Source organism: Teleopsis dalmanni, chromosome 1 (assembly GCF_002237135.1).
Source record: "Teleopsis dalmanni isolate 2A chromosome 1, ASM223713v2, whole genome shotgun sequence".
NCBI classification, from domain to species: Eukaryota; Metazoa; Arthropoda; class Insecta; order Diptera; family Diopsidae; genus Teleopsis; species Teleopsis dalmanni.
In genome coordinates, this window is record NC_051846.1 from 28,845,380 (window position 1) to 28,855,137 (window position 9,758).

General features: G+C 29.9%; 4 protein-coding genes across 4 annotated transcripts in view; 2 read left to right on the forward strand and 2 right to left on the reverse strand.

Annotated features, from left to right (window-relative positions):
• Nucleotides 1-2: 2 nt before the first annotated feature.
• On the forward strand, nucleotides 3-1,321 carry LOC119678787 (tektin-B1-like; the record flags this gene model as incomplete). Its single annotated transcript, XM_038090847.1, has 3 exons — nucleotides 3-388; nucleotides 443-665; nucleotides 736-1,321. Coding segments are annotated over 3 exons (1,041 nt in total), but the record flags the coding sequence as incomplete, so codon positions are not given.
• Nucleotides 1,322-1,340: 19 nt separating this feature from the next.
• LOC119668964 (protein arginine N-methyltransferase 7-like) lies at nucleotides 1,341-4,948 on the reverse strand. Its single transcript, XM_038078666.1, has 4 exons — nucleotides 4,694-4,948; nucleotides 3,066-4,568; nucleotides 2,852-3,003; nucleotides 1,341-1,639 (listed from the first exon to the last, which is right to left on the reverse strand). Exons 1-4 carry the CDS (start codon nucleotides 4,913-4,915, stop codon nucleotides 1,378-1,380), a joined length of 2,139 nt encoding a protein of 712 aa, XP_037934594.1. The 5' UTR covers nucleotides 4,916-4,948; the 3' UTR covers nucleotides 1,341-1,377.
• A 660-nt stretch (nucleotides 4,949-5,608) lies between these two features.
• Nucleotides 5,609-6,732, reverse strand: LOC119668965 (ADP-ribose pyrophosphatase, mitochondrial-like). The gene is made up of 4 exons (XM_038078667.1): nucleotides 6,389-6,732; nucleotides 6,199-6,325; nucleotides 5,994-6,130; nucleotides 5,609-5,932 (listed from the first exon to the last, which is right to left on the reverse strand). Exons 1-4 carry the CDS (start codon nucleotides 6,678-6,680, stop codon nucleotides 5,658-5,660), a joined length of 831 nt encoding a protein of 276 aa, XP_037934595.1. The 5' UTR covers nucleotides 6,681-6,732; the 3' UTR covers nucleotides 5,609-5,657.
• A 2,597-nt stretch (nucleotides 6,733-9,329) lies between these two features.
• Nucleotides 9,330-9,758, forward strand: part of LOC119673481 (carbonic anhydrase 6-like) — a 2,725-nt gene continuing 2,296 nt past the window's right edge. The window contains exon 1 of the mRNA XM_038084768.1: nucleotides 9,330-9,360. The gene's annotated coding sequence lies outside the window, so the exon portion shown is untranslated. The remainder of the gene's footprint in view (nucleotides 9,361-9,758) is intronic.

Below are 9,758 nucleotides of genomic sequence, written 5' to 3' on the forward strand. Positions count from 1 at the left end.
ATGAACGTATCATTCATGAGATGAACCTTCTGACCGAAGAGAAAGCTTCAACTGAGCGTGAATTGGATGCGATACAAAATCCACTGGCTATAGTTTCAGAGTGTCTAGCATCACGTGATTGCCGTTTAGGTTCAGAAATTACTTACGATGATGCCGATACTGAGCTCAAAAAAGAATTATACATATTAGAAAATAATCAGCAAATTTTACTTGATCAATGCCACAAAACTTGGGAAAAAATGTGTCGTTTGGAAGAAGTAAAGTTTCAGATCGGTCTCGAAATGGACAACAAACTAGAAGCTGAAGACTTGGATAGAAAGCAAATTGCTTTAAATCAATTCTCAGCAAACATTTCCTATAAACCAAATGCTACACGTAATCCCAAAAAGTATAAAACTTACTTTATTCTTATATTGAAATATTATTAAGTATATTTTTACAGTTGCTGCTCCTACAAAGCTTGGTTGGAACATACTAGTAACATGAAGGAATTAGCTGAAAATGAGTTAGCTGATACGTATACTATACGTGAATCCTTATTCGTGTGCCGTGAGAAGGCTCGCAATATGTTGATATCACAAATGGATCGTACTGAACACACTATTCGGAAACGCATTTTCGAAACTCAACGTGCGCGTAATGAATTACAATGGCAGCAGTTAAGGGTGAGGGATACTCTCAAAAAATCATAATTCTTTTCTGTATAATTTAAATTTCATAACTGTTAAATTTTAGAACCGCGAAGATATGGAGGCTGCTGTTTGTGAAATCAAAGCTTTGGAACAGGCATTACGTGACAAAACTGATGCATTTAAATTGGCTCAAACGCGTCTGGAGAATCGTGCACAACGTTCTGGTATGGAATTATGCTTGGATCCAGCACACGATCAACTTGTTAGAGAGGTGCAGAAGTTACAAAATATTCGCGATGAGTTAATCAATCAAATTGAGCAATCCAAAGCAAATTACAATTTACTAGAAGCTCAATCACGTAAGGTTGAAGTTGATCTTGCTAATAAGGAGCATTCTTTGATGACTGATATACGTGCTTTGGATATGCGTCAACGTTTGAAGGGTGGTGAATTTGGCATGAAAGCTTCGCCCACACAACAAACTGAACGTAATATTGTACTTAGTAAAATGGAGACTGAAATACCCAAGAATTAAATTTTTTTATGACTTAATAACATTTAATAATTTAGGAAAGCACTTACCACACTTTTTTAATATATACTAATATCTTCCACCATAACGTGTTGTGACCCACAAATTCATGTATAATAAAATTATTTGTATCTTCTATTTTCAATTTTGATAAAAATTGTTTAGTGTGTTTTTATTTACATATTTACGAAATGTTTGTTGTTTATTTTAATATTAAACATTAATATTAAAAGTAAAATTTAATGATCCTAACTTTGGCTTGAAATTTGCTGTCCATTCAATGGTACTATGACCATTCTCAATATCTTTTGGTGTGGGTATTAAATGTACTGCTTGACGTGCATAATTATACCAATTTATAAACTCTCCAGGCTGAACATTATCTACTGGACCCATACTCACTATATGATTACTTTTTGTAGAATTTGAGGGATGCCAATTAACCCAGAGAGCTATACCATTACAACTACCGGAACTGAAAAGAAGAATAAAAATCATTAGATTGTTAAAATGGAATTTTAGAAGGTTTAGAATAAAAATGAAAAACAACAACAAAAATTTTAGTTAATTTATTCAAATTTGGCTGACCATACAACGCTGTTTCGAGCATCGAGCAATTTCAGTGGTCTTAGGAAATATTCGAATTTTTTAATTAGTTTAAATTTAATTTAATTTTTTATAATTTAGTCCGCATAAAATTTGTTTGGACTGCAAGTGGCAGCCTTAGAAGCGATGGCTAATCGTGTTTTTCCACAAGTAGCCAAGGCTTTTGATTATTTTTAATTTATTATAAACTGTGGACTAATTACTTATATATAATTTTTAATAAACTTAGTCAAGGTAAAGATAGGTAAATGAAAGAGAAAGTGGCTAAAAGGACATTCTTAATTATTAAAGAGCATTTTTGATTAAATTTTTTTTTATAAAATGGGAATATACAGGTACATCATATTTATAGTATTATAACCCGATTTTGAACACGAAACTCCCATAGTTTTAATTCCTTATGTACCGGGACAATAGTTAAAATGTTGTACAGATATGTATATCTTAAAATATAATAAAATATTTTATATGATATTATATGTAGTGTTTAAACCACATACTTATCAAATGAATTGTTCTAACCCTTATCACAAACTGCTCTGTATATCTATCTAATCCCTTTTTTTTGTTTATCAGTTGATTTGTTTGATTCATTAACAAGGTTTTGCTTAAAACCTTAAGGTAAAACCTTGACCTTAAACTAATCAATAATGTTACCATCAGGAATCACCAAGTTTTCTTATGTCTTTTGATATCTGTTGTTATGAACTGATCTTTGTTTACCCAGAATAATTTTTTCTATATAGTTCAGCTATTAGACCAGTAACCATAAATTTATTTTGCAGTGGCTTATGGGTTAAAAGCCGAAATATTTGGGAAGTAATACCCTATATTATTTTTCAATAAAATATTTTCCAGTTTATCTAACATAACTGCAATTTAATTTAGTTTATCTAAATTATTAAAATGAGATTATAGCAAGCGCACTCAATCTATTGATTATTTACAAACCTACAACATATATTGAACTATTTCCACATTGAGGGAAGTAGAAAATAAAGTCGAACATAGATTAGATAGATGTTAAACCAAACGTTTACATAAATTATTTAAAAAAAAAACAAAAAAGGCTTATACTTACGCTTCTGCTTTAAAAGTGCCACTTGTTGCTTTATCCACTAAATAATTATTGAAATCCACTTCTAAAACTTCCTCAGGCTTCGATAACGCAATGCAGGGATATTCCCACAGTGGTTGAGCCTCTATTTTTGCTTGTGCTATCTCTGTTGAAATCTAAAAAAGCAATATATACTATTTGTGCATTTTTTGAAAAAATTATTAAAATTTTCACTTACCTGCACCATTTCGTCGAAATGTCTTAAATCGAAACCCTCGCATTTAACGACAGGAGCACGTATTTTGTGTAGGTTTAAAAATTCTACAGGCACTGCATACACTCGCGCTGTTTGTGGTGATATGTTTACATTCTCGTTAAGTTTGTCTCTTATTTCTTCCAAAACAATACCAAAATAAAAGTTATCCCAAGGTAAAATTGAACTGGTGAAATATGGTTCAGCGAATACATGTGTTATTTTTGATAACTTGATGTCATCTATCGCTTTTATATCATCTACAAATTGCACATTTGATAGATCATTATGTGCTGAGACTAATTCCACAAAGCGGCGTGTATTTCTACTGTGTTCATAACATATAACATTGTTGGCACCTAACAATTTGGTAAACAAACCCAATAAACAGCCATCGCCTATACTAAGCACATTTGAGTCTTTGTCTATAGCACTTTCCAAATAACATAAATAACGCTTGTTCCGTGTAAAATCATTATATTGTCCAATGCGGTTATATGGGAAGGAAGAATGAAAACTACAACTACAGTTGTGTCGAGGCACGATATCATTTGGAGTTTGAGCTTGTGAAGCTGCATCGAACCATAGCGAATATTCATCATGGTTACAGATCAAATTGAATTTATCCATTGCACTAATAAATATTGGTTTGGGAATGTAATAAACAGCTTGCATCCAGTGATCGCGCCAAGGAACTGCATCTTTTAACGACACCCTATTGTTAACATTCTGCTTTATAGTCTCAAGATCAGGATGTACCCAGTACGGTGCACAGCTTAACAATATATCAGCGTCTAAATCCATTTCAATATTCCACCAATAAAATACAACATCTGTGCTGCCAGAATTAATAGTTTCCACGAGCAGGTTGTTTACACGACTGTGAGGTCTAATTGTTTTAGAATTAAAATCGAATTGAAAGATCTCAATTGGTTTCGTTAGTGGGGTAAAAGTGTGCTGAGGTAACTGTGATAATTGCAAATCATGTAAACTAGCACTACCTTTACATGATAAAGTAGCTGCAGGTGGTCTAAGTAGCTTATCTGCATCCAAATTTGCCAGAATCGGCATTTTGTTCTTAAGCAAAGGATTTGTTGTTTGAGCTACTTGAGCATAGCAATTAGCCTTTGCTGGTATACAAATGACATCATCAGTTAGAAGATGCTTGTGAGCATGATTATAAATGCCTAAGGCTCCTTCACCTATCAACTCTGTGTCCAATAGTTCCGCAACCAACAAATTTGCTTTTCTAGGCATATCAATTCCAACTTTTATTTCAGTAGAGCGTTTTTTAATTAGTTTAACTTTTTTGTCCATTTGATTAGCATGAAATATTTTTTCTGCACAATTAGCCATTGGCGTAAAGGCTTCGCAGGCAACTACCGTATCCGCACCAGCTACAACAGCCATCATTGATAGTATACCTGTGCCTGTACCTATATCCAACACGTGCACTTCACGTCCCTCATTGTGCATTTTTGCTATTGTCTGCAAATGATAAATTTAATCATTTTATACAATTTTAAGACAAGCACATTACTATCAACATTAGGATTGTTTAATATTCTATTTATTATTAAATTAGTTTCATAATGCAAAACTAAAATAAATACCTTACGAAGCGCGGCAAAATATTTTTGGTTACGTTCCGTATCGTGAAGCATGTCACCAAAGCCGGTGTTGGCTACTTCTTGGTGATAGTCGTAATCATCATCTTGAAGTACCCATTCATTATTGCCAGTCAAAGGATTCCGATATTGTGTAAATGTACTCATATTGCACAATATTTTATTAAAGTTATTTTTCCGTGTTAGTTTAAATAATATGCGAAACATGAAGTAAACAAAAACTCGTTGATAAACACATGAAAACACATTTGACAGTTACGAACAGCTGATTTCTACCTATTGAATTCGCCTTAGAATGTAAAGACTAGCCAAATATTTTCATTCATAAAACTTGACATAAACAAAAATTTGGCGTAAAGATATTTTGTTGATGAATTTAAATCTTTTGCTATAACAACTTCAGTAGTTATATACAACTATATAAATAATAAGATATATTGATAGCGTTTATTATTTGATGCTGCTTCTCGACTTTGCAACGATTATGAAGAATCAGTTTACTCTACAACTAGAAACGCACCTTATGAATCCAACAAAAATTTAAATAAATTACTTAAAGAAACAATCCAATTTTTATTTCTGTAAATATGTATTTAATATACCGATAATTATTTCAACTGTAAAATTATTTAGTTAATTAACAATAATAATTAATTAATTTAGCAGTATGTAAAAATAGTTAATAATATTTACTAATATTAGTTAATAATATAAAATTATTTTATGTTATAAATAAATATATTTTCTGTGAGACCAAACCATTTTAGTGTTTCTTATAGTTTATACTAATTTCATTTAGTGATTTATACTTAGTTTATACTAATTGTTCAAATAAATTGTTCAATTATGTGTTTAAAAGTTTAATTTGATCATAAAAAATTAACAATATAAAAAGCGGAGGGCAAACTGAAAATAAGCCTAAAAAATCGAATAAATATCTTATTAAAAACTACCAAAATGCGTTTAAACGTTTGACAACTTGTTCCACAATATCAATATGATTTGCGTGTAATTTAACACTTTTGTTAATGTCCATCCACTTAACATTAGCTGCATCATCACCCGCTGAAAGTTGAAGTTTACCAACTTGTGTACCATCGTCATCATGAAAATTATAAGCGACTGTCTCCATCCAAGCATTATCTGTATTACGAAAATCATCTACGTATCCTGTATAAATCTCAAAGCCTTGTTCAAAAAAATTTTCAATCATTGTTTTACATTCTAGAAATATCAAAAATATAAAATTGATCAAAAATATACTTTTCAAGTACATAACATTTACCAAAACTATCCAGCGCTTCTTCCATAAATTCTCTTTTTAAAGTTGTGCTTAGTTTTTCACCAGGATCTACCATGCCACCCGGTATGGCCCACATTTTATTATCGTGCCTTTGTATGGCAACCATTTGTAATACATAACTACAGTAGTAATTAATTGATTTAATATATTATAATTAATATAACATAATTACAATTTTTTTATTTACTTTTGGCTTGCAGCGTCAATTACTTTAATTCCTGCATCATCTCTTTTCCAACGTGTAACGATTGGGTCTGCAGCATGATTTGGACCCCAACGACCTAATAGACCACGACCTTGTAAGCCGGTTCTACCTTTTTAAAATGTTAAATTATATTTAATGTTATTGAGTTTATAAAGCAATAAATATTACTTACCAAATGGATTAAGCGGTACATTATTTGTTACTGTATATTTGCCATGATGTGATACACGATTAATATTTCCATCTAATTGATTCCACAAAAGTTTAATGCTACTATTACTTATATTTGGATCAGCCCAGCTCTGTTCATCAATATGAGGTGCAGTATAATTCACTGCGTCATAATCTGGAAAAGACTTTGACCAATCAATCAAGTCATCGGGTACCCTGGTACGTTGCACATTGCTTTTTGGATAAATATTGTTGCGACAATTTATATGTTTAAATACACCCGGCTTCAACATTGTGTGAAATATTTGTAATAAAAATATAATAAGAAATTTATAGTAAATGATATTTATGTTTGCAACAGTTTGTAAACAAATAAATTATGAATAATCAGTTGTGCAGCGAATTCTTTCGCCGGAGCGAATTAAAGTTTTTGTTTTGACAGCTAATTTTGGTGAAGCGTTTGTAAAATTTGAAATTCACTAACTATGAAGTCATGTAAAATATATAGGCGATGTAATGCAATACAATTTAGAATATATCTAGTAATTTAAAAGTAAATAATTTATTAAAATTGTCTTTAGATATTTATATATCAAAACTATACAAATTCAATATTACAACTTTCCCATTATGCTTAATAATTTAAAAATTAATTATTTATGTATGTTCAGATATCTGATGAAATCTGTGAGTGGAAATTGTTAATGATTGGTTGATAGGTTGCAGTGGCTGGCTATGAGATAACCTTCCATGTACTTTAATCAGCGATTTTTCGCCGTTTTGCTACCACATCCGCTAAGATAGAAGTATATAGACTTAATCCATCCCGTCGATTTTTGATACTTTTAATAAGTCTTTAGATAATTTTATTAGAATCGATGAGACTGTCAAAGAAATACCTTCTTAAAAATCTATTTTTTCTGGATCCCAAAGCTGGGCGTTCACAGAAAAAGTGTTTAATGGTTTCCTTTTTCTGTAGGTTTCCACAAAATCTACAGTGAGGTTTATAAGGAATTCACAGTTTCAGTTTGTGGGTTCATATGTACCAATAACCAGAAAGAACTACTGTAAGCATTACAGTGTTCACGTAGTCTCTTTTGATGAGTTCCCACGATCTAGTTTTATTATATGTGGACCATTTTAACTGGAAAGTTGCACCTGTAACATAAACCGATAAAGGGTGATGTCAGTCGATCGGTTTAGGTCGTCGATTGCTTTTCTGTATTCTTTTATTAGCTTTGATTTTGGGATGAATTCAACAGCTTAGATTACTGCCTGGCTGTCAATGAAAATTGCAACACTATATATATACTTGATGTGACTTGCAATTTGCCGATATGCTTCCGTAATCGCTAAAATTTCAACTAGAAAAACCGTGACGTAAACGCCCATTAAAATGTCCTTTTGAGAAAGATTTAGTGATATATATAAACAAATTCCATATATATCAGTAAATCTAGCTAATATTTAAGCTATCTAGAAAGCGGGATAACATCATTGGAAAAGTTCTATGGATTTGTTGTTGCTGAAACGAAGTGGACGTAGTTAATAGCGAGGTCAGAGAATGAGTTGTTTGGCGCAAGCGGTCTTTGCGACATAGTCTACAGTCTTTGCGACATAAAGATAAGAAAATCAATAACTTTTCTACTAATTTCAGGTAAGATAAATTTTAATTTGGTATATGCTATTCATTATAGTTTATTTCAGATTGGATCCAACAACAATAGATTTAGGCAAACTAAAAAATGAATGCGGTTTACATGGTATATATTTCGGTATTATTTTATTAAAACGCTATTAAAATAATTAACGTTTACACTGCATTTTAAAAAGACCAACTTAGATTCCGCTTTCAATGGTTTTGGGTTTTGAAAAATTAAAAACCCTTTGAAATACGTGTACATGTGATTAAAAAATATATTGTTTGAATTATTTTGAATTTAATTCATAACATAGTTATGCAGTGAGCAAAACAATAAAAAAAAATTGATTAATATAAAATTTTAAAATTTGGGATACTTTATGTAAAGCTACAATATCTGTCTTGAACTAAAATGGATAACTTATATTTGCATTCTGAAGACACAGTATACAATTCAAATACTAAGACGACTGTTATATTTTTTTAAGGGGATTTTTTAATATATATCACTAAATTTACTTTTGGCTCATCTGAAATGAGTCCTGATAATATGTAATTCGTTTGAATAAATCTATACTATATATGAACAATCATTTATCATTTATGAACAAGATTCATTGGATCCTTATTACTCATATTATTATTCATATTACGTATGGATATAGTTTTTAATTAAGTGATAGTCTAATTAATAGTACACATCTTTTATAAATTTGAATCTATCATATATATGGCCGTATATTTGAAATATATTTCAATTTATTTTTGTAAATGAAATTAAATTTATATATATTTATATATCGTCATATTTAGATTTTATATTTATATAATAATATAAGTAATTAGGTTATTGTCATTTTAAATATTTGTAGTTTTCAAAATTAAAAATATTTATAATTTAGACATTGATAATAATAACTTCGTTAAAATATTCTTAACTATATATGCCAAACGTTTATCCAATGTTTAAGATATTTTAGTAATTACCAAAGCGATTAGTTGGTGAATACCTATATATCATATTAGCAGGCAATTACCCGTATATTAATTTAGATTATTAGTAATAATGTAAGGTGAAGCCATCAAAAAATTATATTATTTATTGCTGTACTGATAAAAATATTAGTTAATTGATATTATATTGAAATTGGAATTTTTAAAATGCTATATATATAAACTGACTGAGTTTTTAAAATAAACTAAAGTTAACAACTTAACAAGTAACTACTCAAGTGAAAATTAGGAAAGTATATAGAATATTATTTTTGGAAGATTTTTGGAAGATTTTTGGAAGATTTTTGGAAGATTTTTGGAAGATAAACAAAGTTCCGGTAAATATATCCTTTATTAAATATAATAATTTTGAAAACAAATAATAATAATAATATCTAATAATAGTAATTAATAGTAATATCAGTTTAATAATTTATGTATTACCTTCAAAATAGTGATTTACTTTCACAATTAAAAAGGGTTTGAGTAAATTTTATTAGCTATTGAAGTGTATCTGATGTCATTGTTTTAAATTTAATTCGGTAGTACAATACAGTAATTTTATTTTAAAGGAAAGGTTGTTATATAGAGCATTAACATGACATGACAATTGTATCTACAAGTTAGTACATGTAGAAGATGAGAGAGTTTCCAGAGAATTCTTCATTGTTGGTAAAGATAATTAGAAACTAAAGATAAAAAAAATATTTCAAGAATAAAGCTAAAGATGAAGTTT

What these genes read in the sequence shown, in the direction of transcription:
- LOC119668964 (XM_038078666.1), bottom strand. Translation starts at nt 4,915, where the DNA reads ATGTTTCGCATATTATTTAAACTAACACGGAAAAATAACTTTAATAAA. An exon ending in ATTTTGCCGCGCTTCGTAAG is followed by an intron (nt 4,569 to 4,693) that starts GTATTTATTTTA and finishes TATCATTTGCAG; the next exon opens with ACAATAGCAAAAATGCACAA. An exon ending in ATTTCGACGAAATGGTGCAG is followed by an intron (nt 3,004 to 3,065) that starts GTAAGTGAAAAT and finishes TTGCTTTTTTAG; the next exon opens with ATTTCAACAGAGATAGCACA.
- LOC119668965 (XM_038078667.1), bottom strand. Translation starts at nt 6,680, where the DNA reads ATGTTGAAGCCGGGTGTATTTAAACATATAAATTGTCGCAACAATATT. An exon ending in ATTGACGCTGCAAGCCAAAA is followed by an intron (nt 6,131 to 6,198) that starts GTAAATAAAAAA and finishes TTACTACTGTAG; the next exon opens with TTATGTATTACAAATGGTTG. An exon ending in AGAAGCGCTGGATAGTTTTG is followed by an intron (nt 5,933 to 5,993) that starts GTAAATGTTATG and finishes TGATATTTCTAG; the next exon opens with AATGTAAAACAATGATTGAA.